General features: G+C 58.8%; 1 protein-coding gene across 1 annotated transcript; it reads left to right on the forward strand.

The window, feature by feature from the left end:
• The first annotated feature begins 626 nt into the window (after positions 1 to 626).
• ACE (angiotensin I converting enzyme) lies at positions 627 to 17,438 on the forward strand. Its single transcript, XM_084496169.1, has 25 exons — positions 627 to 866; positions 3,737 to 3,904; positions 5,103 to 5,190; positions 5,471 to 5,614; positions 5,849 to 6,040; positions 6,167 to 6,264; positions 6,775 to 6,947; positions 7,200 to 7,423; positions 9,149 to 9,293; positions 9,585 to 9,683; positions 9,905 to 10,027; positions 10,519 to 10,730; positions 11,243 to 11,379; positions 11,652 to 11,810; positions 12,219 to 12,306; positions 12,508 to 12,651; positions 12,878 to 13,069; positions 13,290 to 13,387; positions 13,682 to 13,854; positions 14,314 to 14,537; positions 14,759 to 14,903; positions 15,110 to 15,208; positions 15,633 to 15,755; positions 16,303 to 16,490; positions 16,772 to 17,438. The coding sequence occupies exons 1-25, from the start codon at positions 654 to 656 to the stop codon at positions 16,969 to 16,971; spliced, it is 3,849 nt and encodes a 1,282-aa protein (XP_084352295.1). The 5' UTR covers positions 627 to 653; the 3' UTR covers positions 16,972 to 17,438.
• Positions 17,439 to 24,120: the final 6,682 nt, after the last annotated feature.

Raw genomic sequence — 24,120 nt, forward strand, 5'->3', positions numbered from 1 at the left:
TTAAAAAACCAAAACAAAACACAAAAGGAGCTATCAAGCCCACCAAAACGAGTCTGGTTTTCATTTGGAAGGAACTTTTTGTTGCTCATTTGTCATCAGACCAATTCCTCAAAGTCCAGACACTTTGTGGGACAGGATGGGGTTTCCTTCCCCACCAGAAGGAACGCGCCGTTTCCCTGAAAAACGAATTATGCCCAGGGGCACGACTGTGCCGAGAAGCTGCAGGACGTGTCGGGGACATCCTGCCTGGTGCGATGGGGTCCCCCTGCCACCGAGCCAGGAGGGGACCGGGGACAGAGCCCAGCATGGGACAAGTCCTGCGGCCGCCCACCCCACACTCCCAGCCTTCCTCCTGCTGAAGGAATTTCTTTTTCCGCCCTTCCCTCGATTCTTCTCCTTTTTTCCCTCCCTCCCTCCCTTCCCAGCCCTTTCCCCTTCCCTCGCGGCGCAGCCAGGCACCGAGGGGACTTTGCCCCCCCAAGGCTGAGCTTTCTCCCCGCAGCCTGGAGCAGCTGAAGGATGAGCGAAAACGCTCTTATCTGCGAGGGGAGGCAGGCGCTGTGGGCAGGGTTTGCGCGAAGGCTGCTGGCTTATAAGCAGCCGGCCGCGGAGGGAAGCTCCCTCGCAAGGCTCCGAGCGCAGCTCCCACCGCGATGCCCGTGGCACTGGGGCTGCTGCTGCTGCTGCTGAGCCCGGTGGGCGCCCTGGAACCGGGGCTTGAGCCCCCCAATTACGATGCCACCGAGGCGGGGGCCGCCCTCTTCGCTGATGCCTACAACAGAACGGCCGAGATCGTCCTCTTCAAGAGCGTCTCGGCCAGCTGGGATTACTACACCAACCTGACGGCCACCAACGGTGCCCTGCAGGTGGGTGCTGGCACGGGGTGCTGCTGGGGGGGCTCCGGCAGGGTGGGGAGGGCTGGCGGGGTCCCCTTCGTCCCCACGGGTTCCTTTTGAAGCACCCCAAGGTGCTGTCCCGGGACTCGGATGCTTGGCTTGGGAATGGTTTTGTCCCCAAAACTGGCTCTCCGGAGAGCCCCTGCCCCAGTGCAGCAGCCCTGGCCCCGCAGCAGAGCCTGGGTTTATTTTTAGAGGTGTTTCCCTCTGCCCAGAACCTTCCACTTTCCTTCCCCCCCTTCCCAGGCTGGGGTCAGGTGTCGAGTGTCCCCGTCCCTGCCCGGCACCACGTCCCCAGCACTGTGCCATGCCCCAGCCCCACGGGAGCCCCAGACGTGAAGGAGCAGCAGGGTGGCACCGGGGCACTCCAGCACATGGGGACAAGCTGGCTGGGGGGGAGGTTGTAGGTTTCGGCGTGGGCTGGAGCTGCTCTCAGTTGCACGAGCTTGGCCCCTGCCCTGCATGGACGCTCCCCCAGATCTTGTCATACCTGGGGGGCTGCCACAGCCACAGCGTGGGGACATGTCCATGGGGACACGGACACGGCGCTGTGTGCAGCTCGGAGCCATACATCCCTCCCCATGTAGCTTATGGGGTCAGCACAACAAATATGTGACCAGCATGTGTTTGGGAACCTGTGTTACCTCCACACCTCAAATAATGTCACGCAACGCCCCAGAGCCCAGCCAGAAGCCCGTGGGCAGGAGGCACATGGTGTGCTGCACGTCTGTCTGTGTGGGACACAGCAGTGAGTCGCTGGGGTGGCGGGGGACGAACACTGACAACTTGGCAGGACACCCGGTGTGCCCCTCCAGCCTTTTTCGGCCAGCTAGCGCTGTCCAGGCACGCACCCAGCCACTGTCTGGCAGATGTTGTGGTGGGGCTGGGGACCTTTGGGTGCCGCGGGGGCATCCCAGCTTCAGCAGGCTGCAAGGAGGGGCTGGGGAGCACCTTGTGTGGATTTTGCTCGGGGACATTCCCAGACCAGCCCACTTTCCCATGTTAATAAATACCTGAGGATCACGGCTGAGTGCTCCCTGTGATCTCAAGGCTTATCGGGCCACCCTGTTCCCCTCCCAGTAGCTCCCAGATAGTTTTGGGGACAAGAGGGGAAAACAGACAGGACTTTTCTGGCTGCTCTGCCCAAAGCTGTGCCCACTCTGAGAAATGCTCAGAGCACCCTGCAGAGCTAAAAACACCCTGGTGGTGCCCAGCACACTATTTGCCTGAGCCTGACACAGATGGAGAGGGAGAGGAGGGGATCTGGCCCCTGAAATCAGCCCTTCAAAGGGGCAGCAGAGACGCGTGTTGTGCAATGGGAAGGCACTGAGAACTAAAGGGTTAACAGGGCTCGAGGTGGACAGCAGGACCCGAAAGGCAGAATTTGGGGGATTTGGTGAACCTTTGGGCCAGGCAAACCCTGCTCAGGTCTAGAGCACAGAGGAGCTGAGCCTGGCCAGCCCAGAGGTGTGGGCTCCCCCGGGACCTGTCCCCAAAGACGTGGCCAGGGGACAAAGTGACATGGGGGGGCATCAGGCTAAATGCAGGGCAGCAGCCCCTGGCCTTGTGGGGATGGACAGAGGGACACTGGAATGACAGACAGGCAGGGACGGCCGTGGCAAGGGGTCTGGGGCAGAGCCTCTGGCCTCAGCTCGCTCCACCGGAGCTGTCAGGAGAGTTTAGGGCACAAATCGCCTGACCTAACACAGGCGTCTGTTCAAGAAGGAGATGAAACACAGCTGGACTCTGCCTCCTACAGCTCCCTGGCTCAGAAACGGGGTCTGGGAAGGGATAAAACATCCCTCGTGAGCCTCCACGCTTCGTGGGTGACTCCCATTGATACAAGGGCATCTTGCTCCAGGGTGGGGGCTGTCGCGTCCCGGTGGGATGGGGAGCCGGGGCCGGATGGTACCGGGGTGAGGGTGGAGGTGCTGGGATGCCCAAGGGGGGAGGTGGGCACCCAGCTCTGCTTTAGGCATCTCCCCTCCCTGTCCCCGAGCAACCTCTGGCCACACCACGCTGTAACTCCCTTCCCTCCCGAGAGAATGTGATGATTAAAATAAAACAACCCAGGCTTGTTGGAACCAGGCTGGAAACGCCACGAATTACAGCTAATGAGCTCCATAAATCACACTGGGACAGCACGGGCAGCGAGCAGGCATTCTGCATGTTCTCACTGCTCACTGCCCGGGCTGATGCACTCCCAAAAAATCAGCATTTCCACGCTGGCCACGTGGATGCTACCGCCCGCGATGCGCCTCATCCCAAAATCGTGGCTGCCGGCTGCAGCTCCAGCTGCCTAAATAACCCCTGCAGCGCAGGCTGCTCCCGCTGTCCCACGGCCTTGGGAAGCGAGGTCGGGGCTGGCAGTGCTGGATAAGGGTAATGGGGTACCCAAAACCAGGGGCATCTCCAGGGGGTTGCATCTCTGCAAGGTAAAACCCAGAGATGGGGCTTATAGGGCACAGAGCAGGGGGATGCAGCTAAACGTTGCTCGAGCACGGATATAATGATGCTGGCACAATGGCCCACAAGCATCCAACACCCTGCCCACGGGACATGGACCCCCCGTCCTAATATCCCCATCCCACCCAGGGCACAACACCACTTCCAAAACAACCTCAAAATCTACTCCTTGGGTGCTCTGCGAGGCGAGTGGGGGCTGCAGATGTTGCCTCTTCGGCTGGAAACTGTTGTCTCTTTCTATAAGTGTCACGGCTCAGGGACAGCCCTGCCTGCCACCGCGTGTCCCCTGCCCTCTGGCTCACTCAAACCCCGTGACTCTGAGCGCGGTGTCACGTCCCGGCGCTGGTCCCCATGTCCCCTCTCTCACCGCGCAGGTCGAGGCATCGCTGGAGGAGCAAAACTTCACAGAGGCATGGGGCAAGAAAGCCAAGGAGCTCTATGGCGACATCTGGAGCAACTTCAGTGACACCCAGCTGAAGAAAATCATCGGCTCCATCCAGACCCTGGGGCCCTCCAACCTGCCCCTGGACAAGCGACAGCAGGTAGGCAAGGCTGTGGTGAAGCCCTGGGAGATGCTTGGGTGCTGCGATTCCCCCTCAAAGCCTTTTTTCCTGAGCGTGCAGAGTCTGCTGCTGGCCCCTCAGCTGCATTTTGTAGGGTCTCCTGGAGGCTGAAAACTGGGGAAAAGTGATGGAAGGGGGGAGATGGGAGCTGGGGTCCCACCTCGGGGAGGTCACACAGCCAGGATCTGTCCCTAACGTCAGTTTGGAGCTACCTGCAAGCAGGGGCTGGAGATTTCCTGCTTACATTGAGCAGCCTTGGGCGTTCCCTGGACGCCGGCCAGGCTGTGCCCATGGCTGGGGCCAGCTGGCTTGAGCGCCCTCAGACACAGCCCAGCAAACAGGAGGGCTGTGGCAGCCACCTGGCTCCCTGTGCACCCGGAGCGGCTGTGACCGGTGGCACAGACCAGCAGCAGCGACATCAGGACAGCCTTCCCCATCACAGCCCCGAGCTTGCGGGGTCCTTTAATTAAATGCAAGTAAAATGCTCGAGGCAGCGATTCCTGCACATCTCCAGTGGCTCCCAGGGCACCTCCCCACTGAAACCCTGCTTGGCTTGCAAGCCCGGTAATACAATCCTCACTGGAGCAGCGTCAGCCCCAGTTCCTTCCCGGAAACCTGTCCTTGATAACAGAAAGGATCCCATCTCCCTGCACATCACCCACGTTTCTCCCCGCCCGCAGCCACCGCCGTCCCCTCCGGAGCAGAGGAATGGGAGCAGAGAGAGGGGGACGGCGCGGGGGAATTTCCGTCCCTGGGAATGGGCTCCCCGAGCAGGTTCCAGGAAACCTCCCGTTGCTATTGTTTGCTGTTGTTGAAGCTCACAGAAATAAATACCCTCCCCTCCTCCTGTGGTTTTTCTTTTTTTTTTTTTTTTTTTTTTTTTTGCCCGCTTAGATAAACAGCCTGTGCCGCAGCCCTTCTGACGAAGGGCGTTATAAATAGCCGTGCTCTGGGACACGGAGGGGGCTCGGTGAGCGGCTGTGCGTGGGCTGTCTGTCCCAAAGTGCAGAAACAACGGGTGACAACACACACCTCACCCCAAAAAAAGCACTGTATAAACACCCCGATCCTCCTTCGGACACACACACACGCTCTGGAGATGGGAAGTCTTTGTAAATCCCTCCTCAACAGCCCTTCCCACCCTCTTCCAGCCCCAATGCCTTTTCCCTCCCCGCAGTACAACACCATCCTGAGCAACATGGACAAAATCTACTCCACGGCCAAGGTGTGCCCGGCCAACGATACCTGCTGGGAGCTGGAGCCAGGTACGGTCCTGTCCCCAACCCCGTCCCCATCCCCATCCCCATCCCAGTCCCCATCCTCATCTCCGTCCCCTGCTTAGGGTCTGCTCCTGATGAGCACCCCCAGACTGTGACTTCTCCCTGGTCCCAAATTCCCATTGGGATGGGGTTGGCAGGGTCCTGGTCCACATTCATAGGGCTGTCCTGGGGTGTGGATGGCTCGATTTGGGTCGATTTTGTGCCCCACTCCCGCACGTCCTTCCCGCTTGGATCTCTCATGTCCCGTGTGTCCCTTTTGTCTCAGACCTCTCGGACATCATGGCCACGTCCCGCAGCTACAAGAAGCTCCTGTACGCCTGGGAGGGCTGGCACAACGCCGCAGGAAACCCGCTGCGTGCCAAGTACGAGGAGTTCGTGCAGCTGAGCAACGAGGCGTACCGGGTGGACGGTGCGAGCGGGATGGGGACGTGGTGGGTCAGGGAGCGGGGTGGGAAGAGGGGCAACACAGTGTCCTGCTCTCCCCATCCCACTTCATCCAGCCTCCATTTCACTTCTGTCCTGGTGTTGACACCCTGGGGAAGGTGCAAAAATCCTACTGGTGCCCAACAGGCCCAGCTCTTGGGGCTGGATGTGGGACAGCCCCTTGGGGATGGAGCTGGGGGTCATCACAGCCTCCCTGCAGGCTTCGAGGACACGGGCAGCTACTGGCGCTCCTGGTACGACTCAGCCTCCTTCGAGGATGACCTGGAGCATCTCTACCACCAGCTGGAGCCGCTCTACCTCAACCTGCACGCCTTTGTCCGGAGGAAACTGTATGACCGCTACGGCCCCAAATACGTCAACCTGAAGGGTCCCATCCCTGCCCACCTCCTGGGTAAGAGCCAGGGGTCCTGGTGGGACTGCAGAGCCGTGGTGGGATGGCGGGTGGTCCCACTTATTGCTGTGTTTCTCTTCCTCCTGACCCACCCCTGGGTCTGCTCTGTCTGCTTTCTCTCCTCAGGCAACATGTGGGCTCAGCAGTGGAACAACATCTACGACCTGATGGTCCCCTACCCTGAGAAGCCCAACCTCGATGTGACGAGCACCATGGTGGATCAGGTAATGGGCTGAGGGACCTGCTAGGGCACCACTGGGAAAAAAGGGGGGATATGTTGGCCAGGGCTTCCCCGTAATTTTGAGCCTATGGAAGTGGTTGCCCATATCTGCATATGGGACAGCAGAAAAAAACATGTTTGGGAGGGGTAGGGACAGAGAAATGGCCCCGCGCCCACTCCAGCAATAGCCAGAGAGGCAGCAGGTGGGAAAAGAGGCAGGCTGGTGTGGGGGGAGCAGTGCTGGTCCTTACGCTGGGGGCTGCATCCCCACCATCACTCATCTCCAAGCCCTCCTGAGACACCTGTCCTGCTCCTATCTCCTGTCCGTTCTGGGCACCAGCACTGCTGCTTGGTGCTGCTTAGGGACGCTCACCCCATTTCTGGGGATGGAGCTTCCCATCAGGGTGAGAGGGGCAGGAGCCCCTCCCTGTGGTGCTGTGGGAGTATCAAAGGCGATGCCCGAGGCATGGGCAGTCCTTTCCTTGGCCGTAACCTGCTGCCTCCTGCCCTCCAGGGCTGGAATGCCACCCACATGTTCCGGGTCTCGGAGGAGTTCTTCACCTCCCTGGGGCTGTTGGAGATGCCCCCTGAGTTTTGGGACAAGTCCATGCTGGAGAAGCCGACGGACGGGCGGGAGGTGGTGTGTCACGCCTCGGCCTGGGACTTCTACAACCGCAAGGACTTCAGGTGTGTGGGGCCACGCAGGGGCCCAGGGCTATGGGACAAGAGCTTCTTCCACCCCCTTGGTGGTCACTATTTTGGGTACCCCATCACCATCTGGGGTAAGGTTTCAGGGCACCACATAGCTGTGCCTTCCCCTCTACTGGGTTTTTCCTCTTTCCCATGGGGTGCTGCCACCCTCTAAGGGTCCTTCCCACTGGGGATGTGCGTGGGCAGACCAGGGACCCTCACCGAGCTCAGGCATCGCTCCTTTCACAGGATCAAGCAGTGCACAACGGTGACCATGGAGCAGCTGTTCACGGTGCACCACGAGATGGGCCACGTGCAGTACTACCTGCAGTACAAGGACCAGCCCGTCTCCTTCCGCAGCGGGGCCAACCCCGGCTTCCACGAGGCCATCGGAGATGTCATGTCCCTGTCCGTCTCCACCCCCAGCCACCTCAAGAAAATCGGACTCCTCAGCAGTGCCACCGAGGACGCGGGTATGGCAGCTGCCCTAGGACCAGGAGGGTTCATGGGACACTGACCATGGCACCAGGAAGGGTTTGGGATGTGCCAGGGCAGGCTGCAGCCTGGCAATGCAGCCCTGAGCAGGACAGACCCCGTGGTTGACACAAACCTTTCAACCATCCTTAGTTCGACGGACCTTTACTCTATTATTACCCTAAAGGAGGCTGTAGCGAGATGGGAATCGGTCTCTCCTCCAAGTGCCAAGTGATAAGACAAGAGGAAGTGGGCTTAATTTGTATCAGGGGAGGCTTAGGTCAGATATTAGGAAAAATTTCTTCACTGAAAGGGTTGTGAAATGTTGGAACTGGCTGTCCAAGACAGTAGATGAGTCACTATCACTCCTCCCGGAAGGTCTTCAAAAAACTTAGAGATGTAGAGCTTAGTGGTTGAACGGTGGGCTTGGCAGTGCTAGGTTAAAGGTTGGACGAGATGATCTTGGAAATCTTTTCCAACTTAAATGATTCCATAATCCTGGTTCTTGTTGCCATGGGTCCATGCATATACACCTCCTTGGGTCCATGCATGACCCCTTCTGGGCTCTGTGGACAACTTCTTGGCTCCATCCTCTTCACCACCACAAGCAGCAGCAATGCTCCCTGGAGCCTTGTCTGTTCCCTTCCCCTCCCCAGCAGAGACTCAAACCGAAAGCAGCATCTATGGTGTTTATTGGTTTTGACATTTCCAGTGTCTCCCCTTCCTGTCCACCCGGGAGCTCACCACGTAGCTCTGCGGAGGCGGCACCGAGTGCTCGCTCAGACAACCCGCCCGGTCACAAGGACAGGCAGCGGGTGACACATCCGCCTGCCAGCCAGTGCAGAGGAGGAGGACTTGTCGCTGCAGGACATTTCCCAGCTTGGCAAGGGTCTGCACACCCCCCCACACCTCCCAGCCAACACGTCAAACCAGACAGCAGCAGAGGAAACCAAGCGTTCGCAGAGCCCTGCCGCAGGCGGCTGCTTTGCGGAGGAGGGCCAGTCCCGGGTCCTCCTGCCTTGTCGTTAAATCTGTTTCGTGATGGGGAAGCCGTCACAGCAGCCAAAATTGTTGGGCTGATGCTGCACAAACATCACGGAGCAGATGGTCGCTGCCTCAAGGCATCGCTGCCTGACTTGGCGGCCGCGCCACCACCGTGGTGGCAGCCAGCAGCCCATCGGGGCAGTGCTGCCAACCCCTTCCCGACCCTACAGCTGCAGCTGGGTCTCCAGCTGGTCTTTCTTTAGTCTTCCTTTGCTCGAGGTGAAGGGGAAAGCAGATGTCACCATCACCTGTGCTCCGCGTGGTATGGTGGTGACTGCCCCAGGTCTGGATCCAAACCATGGCAGCCTTTGCTTTGGTGTGCCAGCCCTGGGGACCAAATCCCTTTCACCCTGAAGCCCCTGTAGGGTGAACGTGTTAACAGAGAGCCCTTAGAGTTACCCTCACCAGAGACTTCTCCAGGCTTCAGGCAAGGGGACACCAGGCTTGTCACTCCCATTGCTCCCATTCAGTAGAAAGACAAGTTGCCCCAAGCAGGAGCTGCAGTCAGAAAAACATCCTGTGTCCTGTGCACAAATTTCTAAGGATCACAATTATATGTTGAAATGTTGTTCCGACTTCTCATCCATCTCTCCTCACCCCACTGCCAACAAAAACCCAGTGACCATAGTGCCGCCCACCAGGGCTCCTTCCCGACCTCATTTGGGCTCTGTTTCATGCAGAGAGCAACATCAACTACCTGCTGAAGATGGCCTTGGAGAAGATCGCCTTCCTGCCCTTTGGCTACCTCATCGACCAGTGGCGCTGGAACGTGTTCAATGGCCACACGCCCCCCAGTCGTTACAACTACGACTGGTGGTATCTGAGGTAGGGGACAGTGGCAGAGGGTGGATACATGCATGGAAGTTGAGGGTGTGCAAGGATGGAGGGTGGGCAGAAAGGAAGAAGGGGCCATGGAGATGGCTGGAGAAAGATGGGTGGAGGGGTGGAGGGGTGGGAGGGAGAAATGCATAGGAGGGTGGGTTGAGGATCGGGAAGACATGGAAGGACACAAATTGTGCAGATCTCTTCAGCATTATGCCTTCATTTCCTGTTCCCTGCCTTGGTTCCTCTGGCTCCCTCTTTCCAGCTCATGTTCTTGTTCTCTGTTGCCTACAGAACTAAATACCAGGGTATTTGTGCTCCAATTTCGAGGAATGAAAGCAACTTCGACCCTGGGGCAAAGTACCACATCCCTGGGAACACCCCTTACATCAGGTAGAGGAGGTGCTGGGAAGGGGATGGAGGCTTGGGGCAGGGGGTGTGGGGACCCCAACTCTTCAGGCAGGGGCTGGGATGCATTGCTCAAGACACAGACACCATCCAACACTTGGGAGCACAAATGGTGGGGAGCAGATGTGTGGCAAGGTGCCTTCAGCCATGCCCTGGGACTCATCTGCTTTGTCCCCGGTGCTCACCTTCACGGGCTTCCTCAACAGGTATTTTGTGAGCTTCATCCTCCAGTTCCAGTTTCACAAGGCGCTGTGCCAGGCGGCCAACCACACTGGTCCCCTACACACCTGTGACATCTACGAGTCCAAAGAAGCTGGAGCCAAACTCAGGTGGGGACAGAGAAGGGTCGGGACAATCGCCATGGGCAGATGTGTGCGTGGAAGCTGATGGTGTGCAAGGAAGAAAGGAAGGAAAGAAGAAAGGAAGGAAGGAAAAAGTGGCCATGGAGATGGCTGGAGAAATAGCTTTGCAGATGGATGGATGGATAGATGGAAATACAAGGAAGCACTGGGGTGGGGTGAGTGGTCCTCACCAGAGTCCTGCTATTGTCCCTGTCACTAGCTCCCACCCAGACAAGAGGTCACTAAAGCATGTTTGGTTCCTGTAGACTCCCTGGGCGTTAATGAATGCATGAGAATGTGGCGGAAAGTCTTCAGCCCCCAAGCACAGGATAGCTGGGGGGCTTCAGAGGCAGTTTCCAGGCTCACGTCCCTCTCAGGAATAGCATCTTCAACCCATGTGAAGCAGAGACACCACCACTGCTTTTCTCCCGTCCATCCTCCGACCTAATGCTGGCTCTTGCTGTCCCACTCCTCTGCAGGGAGGTGCTGAAAGCTGGGTCTTCCAAGTCATGGCAGGAAATCCTGTTCAACCTCACTGGCACGGATAAGATGGACGCTGGGGCCCTCCTGGAGTACTTCAGCCCTGTCACCACCTGGCTTGAGGAGCAGAACAACAAGACCAATGAAGTGCTGGGCTGGCCAGAGTTTGACTGGCGTCCCCCTGTCCCCGAAGGCTACCCCGAAGGCATCGGTAAGGCTGCGGCCCCAGGAGGGGCAGGAAAAGTTCTCCCAAGTGCCACCACCAACCCCTAGGCAGGACAGTTCTGGGGGAGATCTCTGCTGTAGATGGGTGAGGTCTCCATGCCAGGAAAGAGAGGAATAACCACCTCCATGTGCAGTCCCACAGGGTCCCGTTTTGTGGGTGGTCACACCTTGCTTTGAAGCAGGTGCCATGATCCAGCCCCTTGACGTACCGTTGTGCAGAGCTGTGGCCCTGCCACTGTAGTAAGGCCATCAGATTTGGTGTGACAAGTCATCTGCTTTCAGCTGCATCCTTTCTGCCCAGCTGGAAGGGTTTAGGGCAGGCAGCTTGTCCTGCAATCCCATCCCCTGTCGTGTGGGACACCTCCACTTTCAGCATGCTCCCAGACCTCCTTCAGCAGACCTGCGACTCTGGGACGTGTTCAAGCCTGGTGGAGAAACCTCTTGAAAGTCCTCTTGCAAAACGGACTTCCCTCTCTTTCCTCTTATCTCTTCCTCTAGACAAAATAGCAGACGAGGCACAAGCTAAAGAGTTCTTGTCTGAGTACAACAGGACGGCCGAGGAGGTGTGGAACGCCTACACTGAGGCATCCTGGACCTACAACACCAACATCACCGACTACAACAAAGAGATCATGGTATGGAAACAACCCAGGCAACAGCCACGGCAGGCAGCTGGTTCCCATTGCAAATGAGCTCTGAAAGCCAGGACAACCTCTGCCCCTAGCAGAGCTGTAGATCAGAACCCCGTTCTCATCCAGAAGGTGACTTGTCCATGAAAAGTCATGCCATGAGGTACCCCCAGGGAAGCCACGGGGAGGTTGTCAGCCATGGCAGGGCAGGTGGTGCTTGTGGTGAAGGCCTGTGTCTCAGGAAGCTCCCTCAGGTAACTCCTCTCCTGCCTTTGCAGCTGGAGAAGAACTTGGCCATGTCCAAGCACACCCTCGAGTATGGGATGAGAGCCAGGCAGTTCGACGCCTCCGACTTCCAGGACCAAACTGTCACACGCATCCTCAAGAAGCTGAGCATCATCGAGAGGGCAGCCCTGCCTGAGGATGAGCTGAAGGAGGTGAGCTGCAAGGGGACAGGGCAGGACGGGCTGTCCTTTGCCACTACCCTGTGGGAAGACACAGGCTTTGCCCAGCTTTTAGGAAATGGCCCTGGGCAGCTGCCCCTGCCCCTGCAGAAGGTGATAGTTTGGTACCTTCTGCACAAAAGCAAGACCCTCACCTCCAGGATTTCTCACCCAAAGGTTGCCTGCCCCAGCCTGCTGTGGGTGCAGCTGCTTGTGTGGCAATGGCACATTGCATGCTGGCCCCATACTTGCCATAGTAACTCAGCTTTGATTCCTTCTGGGGTCATACTTGACCTGCCAGGACAGTGTGGAAGGGGCCAGGGGAACATCCCTATGGGCTGTGTTGTTCCCCAAGAGCAGGAGCAAAGTTAACAAGCTCACATGATTCGATTTCCTTTGCAGTACAACACCCTTCTCTCAGATATGGAGACAACATACAGCGTAGCCAAGGTCTGCAGGGAGAACAAAACCTGTCACCCCCTGGACCCTGGTAAGACCTGGCAGGGTGCTCAGCGAGTCATCTGCAGCAGGCCCAGGAAGGAGGGATTCTTCATAGGGACATGGAGAAGGGTCGTGAAGGGGCCTTTCCACCTTCTCGGTGATGGCCCCTGAGCAGTATATTGGGTCTAGCATCGTTGCATCAGGCTAGCCCAGCCAACGCCATCATCTGGCTTCACTGCTCTCTCTTTAGACCTCACGGACATCCTGGCCAAGTCACAGGACTATGATGAGCTCCTCTTTGTCTGGAAGGGCTGGCGGGATGCTTCTGGGAAGAAAATGAGGAACAACTACAAGCGATATGTGGAACTGAGCAACAAGGCAGCTGTGCTCAACGGTCAGTGTCCTGCTCCTTCAGAGACCCACCAACGTCTCAGCACCCCATGAGCAGAGAATTGAGTTGATCGTCCAACTCAAAGCCAATATCTTGAGGGCATAAAGGTCCCACCAACTGTCATTGGGTACCCTGTCTCATAGGCATGGAGGGACCTGGGGTGTCAGTGGCAAGACAGACTCTTGCCCAAGAAGGGAAGTGTCTGACAGCTCCTTTTGCCCTACCTCAGGCTACACAGACAATGGGGCTTACTGGAGATCCCTGTATGAGACATCCACCTTCGAGGAAGATCTAGAGAAGTTGTACCTTCAGCTGCAGCCCCTGTACCTCAACCTGCATGCCTATGTACGCCGGGCCCTATACAAAAAGTATGGAGCTGAGCACATAAACTTGAAGGGTCCTATTCCTGCTCACCTGCTAGGTAAGGGCTTTGCGGAGGCCTTGAGCAGAGCTGTGTTTCCCACCAGGCATAAATTGCTGCAAGTCATGCCAGGACCTCATGCTTGCATTGTCCTCGTGCAGGCGGTGCAGGGACTGGTGACTGTGCAACCTGGCCACAGACAGGGTAGCCCATCCTGAAAAGTGGGGAGTAACAAGTTGTCTTTGTTCTTCTCCCTCCATCTTCCTCCTGCTCTTCCCAGGCAACATGTGGGCCCAGTCATGGTCCAACATTTTCAACCTGGTGGTGCCCTACCCAGATGCCACCAAGGTGGATGCCACCCCAGCCATGAAGGAACAGGTCAGTGCTTTTACAGTCTGCTCTGGAGATGTCCCCTGGGACCCATCACCCTCTGGCCGCTGGCAACACCCCCATTGCTGAATGCTTTGATGCTGCCAAAAGTTTCCATGACATGCCCTTATTCCTTCCCCATCCAGAAATACCAAGGGCTGGACCCAACAGTAGTTGACATCAAAGACCTCCCAAGCCCAGAGGGACAAGACTGTCCCCAGCCTCCCATCCTTCCCACAGCCTCCAGCACCCACAGGATCTCCCATTGCCCCTCACCAAATCCTCCATCTGCTCTCTCCCCAGGGCTGGACACCCAAAATGATGTTTGAAGAGTCGGACCGTTTCTTTACCTCCCTGGGCCTCATCCCCATGCCGCAGGAGTTCTGGGACAAGTCCATGATCGAGAAGCCGACGGACGGGCGGGAGGTGGTGTGTCACGCCTCAGCATGGGACTTCTACAACCGCAAGGACTTCAGGTGCCTGCAGGGAGCGAGTGGTGCCCCTTGCTCCTATGGTGCTGAGGCAGCATCTTGGTGGGATAAGGGCACACGGGATGGTGCCACCGCGGTGTCTCTTGCTCAGCAGCTGTGGCAGCCCCTCTCTGGCACTGCCACTGGTACCCAAGATGCTGGCATTGATGGCAGGAGTCCCCATAGCAGGGGGAGGGCAACTTATACCTTCCCTGAGCTGCCCAGAAGATGGAAAAGCTGACAAACATGGACAGGGAATGGGCAGGGGCAGCAGGAGAGGCAGAAAGACAGTCAGGGACCAACCCCATGGAGCAGGACCAGCATCAGACCTGGGGAGGGGACACGTGGAAAGAGACCAGAGGGAAACATAGGTGGTTATGGTACCGTAATGGGGTACGGTCGTTCTTGGAGACTTTCACCCCAGCTCTGCCCTTTCTTTTCTCCCCACCCCACGTCCTCATCCAGGATCAAGCAGTGCACTGTGGTGAACATGGATGACCTGATCACGGTGCACCACGAGATGGGCCACGTCCAGTACTTCCTGCAGTACATGGACCAGCCCATCTCATTCCGCGATGGAGCCAACCCTGGCTTCCACGAGGCTATTGGGGACGTTATGGCCTTGTCCGTCTCCACCCCCAAACATCTGCACAGCATCAAGCTGCTGGACCAAGTCACAGAAAATGAAGGTGAGTTGGCATGGGGGCACCCCACGGCACAGGTGGGGGCAGCTGGGGATGCAGAGGGCCAGGATGGGCTGGGCAAGGTAGAAGGGGACACGCACGGTGGCTCGGTATGCAGGGAAGAGACAGGATCTGATGGGGACCCTCTGCCCCCGGGCAGAATGACCCACACAGGGTGGAGAGGTGGGCACAGTACCCCCTTGCTCACACCTTCCCACTCTGGACAGAAAGTGACATTAACTACCTGATGAGCGTCGCCCTGGACAAAATCGCCTTCCTGCCCTTCGGGTACCTCATGGACCAGTGGCGCTGGAAGGTGTTTGATGGGCGCATCAAGGAGGACGAGTACAACCAGCAGTGGTGGAACCTCAGGTGTGCTCGAGCTCAGACCTCTCTTTGGTGCAAGGTCCTTGGCCATCGTCCCACTTGGTGATTTCTCCCTGCGGCCCAGGTGGCTGCAGTGGGACATGATGGGATAACGCAACCCCTTACCCTGTCCCCACACCCCGCTGTGTCCCCTCCTGGCTTACCCCACCTTCTCCTCCCCAAACTGAGCTAATTCTCCCTCTCTGGCCCAGGCTGAAGTACCAGGGCTTGTGCCCACCAACACCAAGGTCTGAAGATGACTTCGACCCTGGAGCAAAGTTTCACATCCCTGCCAATGTCCCCTACATCAGGTGAGTGAGCTGGGCTGGGAGGGACACCGCTGGGACAGGTGAGCCCATGCAGAAGCAGGGACCTCTGATTCAGGTGCTAGCAATGGCACCTTGTTTCATGGCTGGAGGGACACCTGGTGGTGCCCATCCCAAAATACCGGGTATATATCAACAGAACCTTAGAGGGAAAGGCTGGATCTAGGGGAAATTTCTCCTTGTCCAAGGGAGGTGGGCTCAGCCACACAGGCAGCTATAAAATGCACATTAAAAGGAAAAAATGGCATCAGCACATTGGACCAAACTGATGCAGGTGGAGATCCAAAGCCAGTGATACTCCTCCAGGCTGGGATTCTGCACCTGGAGGATAAGGGGGAGCGCATCCTCCCCCTGCACAGCCACTAGCAGGGTCTGTCCCCGTGTCCTCACTCCTCTGTGGCCCCTCCAGGTACTTTGTCAGCTTCGTGATCCAGTTCCAGTTCCACCAGGCTCTCTGTAACGCAGCTGGGCACACGGGGCCCCTGCACAAGTGTGACATCTACCAGTCCAAGGAGGCCGGGAATCTCTTGGGGTAAGTGCGGGCAGGACAGAGCCAAGACCTTTATGACCCCAAATACCTTAAAGTCAGGCCACAGCTCTGCGGGACAGCAGAGCCCCTGGTGCTCCATCCTCTCCCTGCCCCAGCAATGCTCCGGTCCCTGGCCCTGGGACATGGGAGACCCTGGGCTGGGTGCTGCAGCTGTGATTGCAAAAGCAGCCACTAGATGGTAGCTGGGCCACTGGCAGGTGGAAGGCTCCCTCCCTCCTCCTCTTCCTCCTCCGCAGCCCCCAGTTCCTTAGGGAAAAGAGCCCCCTTGCTTCAAGGGAAGCACCTGTAAAATTAACCCTTTCACCCATAAACTGATCTGCATCAGTCCGGGCTCTCTGGAAGGCTTTAGGCATGTAAAGCCCCATATCCCACATGCAAAACCTTATCCCCCATGCTCTGAGCTCACAGATACCAGAAAGCAGAGACCATGCCCCAGGGCTGCTGGCACCAAGAGCCCCAAGCCCTGAAGGCAAGGGCTGGTGGCAAAAGGGCAATGGGGAACCCACTGGAGCCGATTTTTCCCTCGCAGGGAGGCCATGAAGCTGGGTTTCAGCAAGCCGTGGCCTGAAGCCATGCAGCTTATCACGGGGCAGCCCAACATGTCGGCCGAGGCCCTGATGAGCTACTTCCAGCCCCTCATGACGTGGCTGGTGAAGGAGAACGAGAAGAACGGGGAAGTCCTGGGCTGGCCCGAGTACGACTGGACTCCTTACGCAGGTATGTGGGAATGGGCTGAACACGGTGGGTCCACGATGGGGGGAGAGTTTGGTCCTCTCCAGGGTGGGGATGGGGCTCACAGCAGAGATGGAGCTGCCCTGGTGCCCCTTGGCCACCCCAAAAACCACAGGGGTTTTGGATGCTCCTCCTCAACTTCCCAGCAAGCCGAGTCTAAAGGAGACAAGTCACCCAAGAGACCAGCAAAGGAGAAGCTGGTGACCCACCACAGCCAGCCCAGAGCCACCAGCACTAACCATGTCCCTCATTTCTCCATTTTCCAGCTGCTCAAAGCCAAGCTGGCTCCTCCGACCGTACTGATTTCCTGGGCATGTCCCTGAGCAGCAAAGAAGCCACAGCAGGTGGCTGGGTCCTACTCGCCCTGGCACTCGTCTTCGTGATCACCACCATCTTCCTGGGCGTCAAGTTGTCCTTAGCAAGGAGAAAGGCCTTCAAATCCAGCTCAGAAATGGAACTGAAATAAGGCGGACACCGATGGGGGAGCACAGACAGGGTACGAGCGCAGGCACTCGGGCAGGCTGGTGGCAATGCTGCGGGCACGTTCGCCCACGAAGCCATGGGTTTCCACAGCCCAGGACTTCTCTCTCCAATCAGGTTGGACTTTTTTTTTTCCACTATGCAAGAGCCAAAGCAGAAAAGACCTATTTATTTGTCAGCGTCTGCATAAGGGGGAGAGAAATTCAGGCACCGGCAGGCACGGAGCCATCACGGGCTGCCCCCATGCCTGGGGGGCGCAGGTCCAGCCCAGGCACCCACCATCTATCTCCAACCCCTATGCCAGGGTGGCCAAAGCCATGGGGGCTTCAAGTGACAGAGGGCAGGCTTGGGAAGGACAGAGCACGTTTGTGTTCTCTGTCCATCCCTGGTTTGCCCACTGCTGGGCTGTTCGCTTGCATGGATGAAAAATAAACCCATGTCTTGTTACCCCCAGCGCAGCAGCTCGGCTCCTTCTTGTGGGTGGTATCTCCGTGGGATGCTGGGCTGGTGAGAATACAATTTCCTAGGGGTCAATGTGGCTTTTGGGGTCTCCTCCGTCCCCATCATGAAAGCTCAGCATCCCTTTATAGCAGCACCATCGCCCCCTAAACATTGGCTCCCGTTGCAGCTGCTGTCTCAGGGTTTCTCCGTAGGGCACAGACCTATCGGAGGGGCTGCATTAGGGCCAGAAAACCCCAGCTGAGAAGTGGGTTTCCAGAAAAGTCCAAGCCTGAGCTGTAATGAGGGTTGAGGGTCACCAAGTCCAAGCAGGGACAGGGCTCGAGCTCACGGCTCCAGCACAGGGACGATGCGCGTTTACGTAAGGGCCGGGGAGGCTCTGAGGTCAGCGATCGCCTCCTGCTCCCCAGCTCTGATTATCTTGGGATCAGCCGTGCTTGAGGCTTTTTTTCCCCGTCTTTCTTCTGCTTCTGTAAATAAAACTTCGTATTTGTTCTGCGGTGATTAGGTGCAAAACTAATCCCAGGCCAGGGATTATTGCAGCCTTAAAGAGCCGCGATCTGCTGCAGCCCCAAGCAGGAAGGGAAATGAGGGGACGCAGGGCAGATCATGCCATCCCTCTCACCCGATGGCCTCCATCCTCAGTCCTGTCTTACAGGGGGAAACAGAGACCCGAGAGGAGCAGAAGGCAGGTGTCTGCCCGCCCACGCTCGGGTTTGTGTTTGTTTGCTTCCATCTCCTACGCCCACGGGGAGGCGAAGCCGCCGGTCGCGCGTCTTCCCGTTGCAATCCCAGGGCTGGGGGAGCAGCTGCCCCAAATGCTCGCACCCCACAGCAGCACCATCCCTGCCCCTCCTTCCCAGCCACGCAATGCCCGTGGAGCAGAGACCTTGCAAAGTGAGAGCTGGGTTGGAAGCCAAGTTTGCTTTCAGCCCCAGAAGGCAGGCTGCTGCAGGTGTGCTCCATCGAGCTCAGCTCCCCGCTGGTAATTTTTAGCCCCGTGGCTGCTTTCTGCACCATTAACGGAGGTCTCCAAGGTCATCAAGGTCTTGCCAGCTTCAGGAAGATTGCTTTCTGGAGAGGAGAGAGCCACACTGAGCACTCCGCTCAGGGACTGCAACATATGCTCAGCTCTAACTCCCCATCAGAGCCCACACGGGAGCTGCTGGTGGCCTGGAAGAGGCCACGACTAAGTGGTGGGTGATGGAAACACAGAGCTGCAGCCTCCTGCTCGGGGACAGAGAGGCAACACAAGCCAAAGGTCCATCCAGGAGGTGCAGGAGGACACCAGGTTACCTCCAGCACAGGTCCAAAGCCCTTTCAAGGGATGATGCAGGACACGAGGTTACCTCCAGCACAGCTCCGAGCTCCAACCAGGAGCAGGACAGGGCACGCAGCTACCTCCAGGCCAGCTCAAGATGAAATGAAGGTCCTGAGCTGAGCTTAACTGGAGCTGCTGAGCCGTGGGTGGGGGCACAGGTGAAGCTTTCCAGGGCAATTAAGACCCTCTGGTGCCCTCAGGGCTCTGCTAACCATCACCAGCGTTTTACAAGTTACCTTTAAAATGAGGATGCTTCACCTCCCCTGTTGTGATAACATCTGGAGAGATTTTGCTGCCTTCTGGCTTCTGCATCACGCTTCCTGCTGAAATTAGGAGGCTTAGCAAAATTACTCCCTAGGAAAAAGGAATAAAAAAAAAAAAAAAAAGGAAAAGAGAAAGAGCAGAGAAAGAGGAGATTCCCTTTCAATTCACAGAGCCCCTCCAAGGGGAGCTCAGAAAGCAGCACCCCAGGCCTGCGGGGGCTGTGCTGGGGATGCCTGCACACAATGCTCCTAGAGAGCAGATTTGCTTCGAAACCACGCACATCAAAAGCAAGAACCACGCTGGGTTCCCTTCACCAGCCTGGAGACCCTTTGGGCACAGCGAAAGCTATTTTTCTTTTTTTATTATTATTTTTTTTAATGCTCATTATCCTCACTCACTGTGCTGGGGGAAGGTGACTGGCGGGGGGGACCCCACGTCCCCAGTGGCTGGCGGGGGCCCGGCCAAGCCGGGTCTATTCTTAGCTGGTAGGTGGCCGGGCGGGAGCAGGCAGGGCGCGCGGGGCCGCGTTCCTCGCATTCCCCTTCCCCGGGGACAAGGAGCGCCTGGAAAAATGCAGCCGCGGCTTGGCAGCACCCGGCACCCAGGGGCCAGAAGCAGGGGCCAACCCCGGGCAGGGGTCATCAAGGGGGGGGGATATGGCACGGAGGGCATCCTGCGGGTGGGGTGGGCTAAGATGGGGTCGGCAGACCCCAAATCCTTGACCCCTGCATGCCCACCCTCCTAATGCCCCCTCCGTCAGCCATCGAGCAGGGACTTGCTTCGCCCAGGGTGGCCCCTGAGGGTGTTCCCCCTAATTCTGGGGTGCTGCTTTCTGTCCCCTTCCCTCCCGGGGAGCAGCAGTGCCACTGTGGGCTCAGGTCAGGGATGGCACAAGTAGGTGGGCCCCAGGAGCCCAGGGAGGCAGCCAGAGATGCAGGAAAGCATCGGGCACCCACACAGGTACCCCACGCCTGGAGGCACCTCCGTGGGGCTGAGCGGTGCTGACCCCTTGCCCCATCCATCCTCCCAACCCCAAAGATGGTGAGGGAGTCACAAGCCTGCCCCGTGCCTCAGTTTCTCCATCTGTGAAGCGTGGATGTGCCACATCCTGGAGCTGAGCTCCCTTGTTTTTTCATCCCTCTGCTGAACGGGATTTGGCCCCTGTTGGGAAATAACCCCCCAGGACTCAGTTTAGTGTCACTGAGACCTTCCCGGGTTTCTGGCCTCCCCCAGGATGGCACTGGGGAGAGCACAGGGTTAATTTTGGCTGCACATCCAACTGGTTTTGTGGTTTATTTTTTGTACTTAGCTAACAAACAGTGTCACTGTGAAAGCTTGGGAAAAAAAAAAAAAAGATTTGGAGGGGTGAGGTGGAGGAGGTCGAGGATGACCCCAAATCCACCCATGCCCCTTCCCCAGCTGTCCTCAGGGGCCACGACTCCGGCTCCATCTCCTCCCTCCAGAGCTTCTTCCAAAAACCAAGGGCACGAGGGGTGCCAGGCAGGGGGGACCCCTGTGCCTGTTTGGGGACAGCCCCGGTGGCCGCCAGCAGCTTTGGGGACTGCGGAAGTCCCATATCTCTGTCCTCAGCCTCGCTCTCCCGCTGTGCCTGCAGCCCAGCTCTGATTACCGAAAGGTGGAGGAACGCCGGCTCGCGGCTGGCAAACATTTCTCCCGGCAGGCAACAGCCGGCGGCTGATGGTTTGGGATCTGGGTGGGTGCCGAGCCCCTCGTCCCCACCCAACCACCCCAAATCCGCAGCCCCTTCCGCGGCCGTACTTCCCCCTTCCAACACAGCCGCCCTTGTCTGACGGCCGCGGGTGGGTTATAATTCCCTGCACAGCGCAAATATTTTACTTCCTGGCCTTATCCCACGGAGTCCCCTGGTTCCCCACCTGCCTGGCAAAAACCAAACATGCCCCGGTTGAACCCGAGCTCGGCAGGCACAGATGGCTCGTGGAGAAATGATGGGGAGGGGCCGGGAAGGGAGGGCACCCCTGGGAGCACCCGGCACGTTTTTTTTTTCCCCTGGAAATCGGGTGCTTTCCCATTGATTGCCTGGGCTGTGGGAAGGAAGGAACGAAGGGGAAAGGAGCAAAACCTCCAAAACGCTCCCTGAGGGGGAGGAAAGAACTGAGCAAGGGAGGAGGAGGAGGAGGGGAGCAGGGCAGGGAGGGGATTACTGCTCGCTGAATTAGAGGGAGCCCTTCAGCTGCCTTGAACAGCAGGAGAATTTGCCCGGAGACCCCAATTCTTCCTATTTGGGATAGGCTGTAAGCACGGGATTAACTGCAAGCATATGCTTAAGTCCCGGAGAAGCCAAGGGAATTGAAAGGAGTCTGGGCACAGGGCACTCCTCAGGAGGGCACAGACACAGCCTCACGGATCAGCCAGCTCTGCTGGGATGTTCTGGGGGCACTGGGAGAGCCATGGGGCACTGGGAGAGCTATGGGAACACTGGGAGAGCTATGGCTGCACTGGAAGAGCCACGTGGAGATTGGGAGAGCCATGGGGGCACTGGGAGAGGCCATGGGGGCACTGGAAGAGCTATGGGGGCGCTGGAAGAGCTGTAGGGGAATTGGAAGAGCCATGGGGCACTGGGATAGGCCATGGGGGCATTGGGAGAGCCACAGGGGCACTGGGAGGCCCCTGAAGCTCAGTCCAGAGAAAAGGAGACTGAAGCTGCCCCACTGCCATGGCCGGAGGGGGACAAGGCTTCCTGGGCTCGCCCCACAGACCCCAGCTTCACAGTGGGGCCAGAGGGGCTGGTCCTGTGCCCTGCCCCATGCCCAGAGCCCCCCCCCCAGTGACCCCACGCTCCCCTCTGGGGACCCGATCAGCTCCGGCGAGGGCTGGGAGCCGTCACGCGCCCGCAGCACCGGGCACATCCGCAGCCACGTGCCGTGCCCACGAACAGCCCGGGCTGATTTATGGGATGAGAGGAGGGCAGGAGGCCAACCTTAAATCCTGACTGCCTGGTGATTAATAATCATAATTATCATCATATTAGCCATAATAATAATAGTTTTCTTTTCCCCGCGGAGCTGGACATCCAGGAATCTCGCGGCGGTTTCGTAAGGCGGAGTGACCGACGTCCCTATTTTCTGGCGAGGAAATTGCGGCACAGAGCTGTCTCCCTCGAGTCACCCAGTATATCAACAAGAAAACAGAGAAGGCAGGAGCCTGGACTCTGTGTCCCTCTCCCTCCCCCATGCTATTAAGCTGCATCTGTGTAATATAGAGCAAAATATCCTCCGCGACTCGCAGTAAATCACGGTAGAGGCAGCGTGCGGAGTGGATGGGGGGGAAGATAATGGGTTTTTCACCCTCTTCAACAATGGAATAAGTTTTTCTCTGCTGGGGGAAGGCTGACTTCTCTGACAGGCGGAGATAAAAGCAGCGGCAGGGCTCTGAAATGGGCTCTGGGAGCACCTGCCTTTGCCCACCCACTCTTGGTGCCAGCCCCGGGGGCAGGAGGCAGCCCCGGTGGGTGCCGCTGCGGGTCGGGTGCCCCCCGGGCAGGGCCAGGTCCCCATAAGTATTCCTGAGGTGCGCTGGAATATTAATTGAAAACCCCAGCAAAACACTCCTGCTGATGCTAATGGCCCATAATCCTCTTAGTCCAATTTCATGCCTGAAAAATTGTGCGTGGCGAACTCACAACAGAGAGCCCCTCAGTGGGCGCTGCCCTGAGCCGTGGTGGGCTGGGAGAAAAGGGGCAAGGACCCCTTGGAGGCACGGAGAGGTGGCAGGATTGGTGCTGAGCCTGGGGCTCTGTCCGAGCATCTCCTCTGCCAGGGCAGCCTGAGCCCCCCAGCCCACCTTGTCGCCCCCCCCGGTCCCCCAGCCCCATGGGGCCGGATAGCCTGGAGCCCAAGCGTGACCCCAAAGCCCCTCGCCCCCCTTGGACCCTCCACGTCCCATGGAGTCCCCGTGTCCCCCGTGCCCCCCAGGCCCCAAAGGTGCCTCCCCAGTGCCGAGCCCCCCCCCGAGCCCGGCCCTTCAGCACCGCGCGGGTGGACAGCGCCGGGCGCGGGGCCCCGCCCGCCCCAGGAACCCCCCGGACCCCCCCTCCTGGGATCCCTCGGGAACCCCCCGACACCTTCCCTGCACCCCCAGCCTTGCCTCCATCCCCCTGCCGCCCTGCACCCCACGTCCCACCACTCCCCCCCCCCCCCCAGCTCTCCAGCTCCCTCTCCCCTTTTTTCGGGCACCCCAAAGCCCCCCCCCTTGCACCCCACACTTCTCGCCCCCCCCCGGCTCTGCCCCCGCACCCTTGCAGCCCTACAACTCCTCCTCTGCCCCTGCGCCCCCCCCTCCACCCCCTGCATCCCCTCCTCCACCACCCCCAGCACTCCAGCACCCACCATCACCCCCCCCCGCCGCCCCCTGCACCCCATCACCAGCCTCCTGCACCCTCCCCAGCCCCCAGCCCCCCCCAGCACCTCCTCCTCCACCAGTCCCGTGCCTCAGCACCCCCAGCACCCAGCACCCACACTCCCACCAACCCCCCCGCCTCCAGCACACCCTATTCCAACACCCCAATCACCCAGCGCCCCCCTGCCTCAGCACCCCAAGAACCCCACGTCCAGCACCCTCCAGGCCCCCCCTGTCCCATCACCCCAAGGACTCCATCCCCACCATCCCTTTCCCAGCACCCCAAGGACCTCACCTCCAGCACCCCCCAGCATCCCCCTGCCCCAGCACCCCGAGGATTTGGCACCCAGCACCCTGCACCCCTCCAAGGACCCCACCTCCAGCACCCCCAGCACCCCCAGCACCCCACTTCCAGCACCCCAAGGACCTCACATCCAACACCCTCCAGCACCCCAAAGACCCCACTTCCACCCCCTCCAGCACCCCAGGGACCCTCCTCCTGCACCCCAGCACCCCGAGGACCCCACCTCCAGCACCCCAGCACCCCCCCGCTCCCCCCACCCCAGCACTCCATCCCGGAGCCCACCGGGGCTGCGGGGCCGCCGCCGGCAAGCGCTGTGCCGGGGGCACCGGGGGGCACCGGGGGGCACCGTGGGGGGACCAGGGGGGGCCGGGGGGGGGGGGCAGCTCCCCACCTTCCCTCTGGTGCTGTCG

This window comes from Aythya ferina, assembly GCF_964211825.1.
Source record: "Aythya ferina genome assembly, chromosome: 23".
Taxonomy (NCBI): Eukaryota; Metazoa; Chordata; class Aves; order Anseriformes; family Anatidae; genus Aythya; species Aythya ferina.

Excerpts from the sequence above, each read along its gene's own strand:
- ACE (XM_084496169.1), top strand. The coding sequence starts at position 654 with ATGCCCGTGGCACTGGGGCTGCTGCTGCTGCTGCTGAGCCCGGTGGGC. Across the intron at positions 3,905-5,102 it reads CCCTGGACAAGCGACAGCAG|TACAACACCATCCTGAGCAA; the intron begins GTAGGCAAGGCT and ends CCCTCCCCGCAG. Across the intron at positions 14,904-15,109 it reads CAGCAGTGGTGGAACCTCAG|GCTGAAGTACCAGGGCTTGT; the intron begins GTGTGCTCGAGC and ends TCTCTGGCCCAG.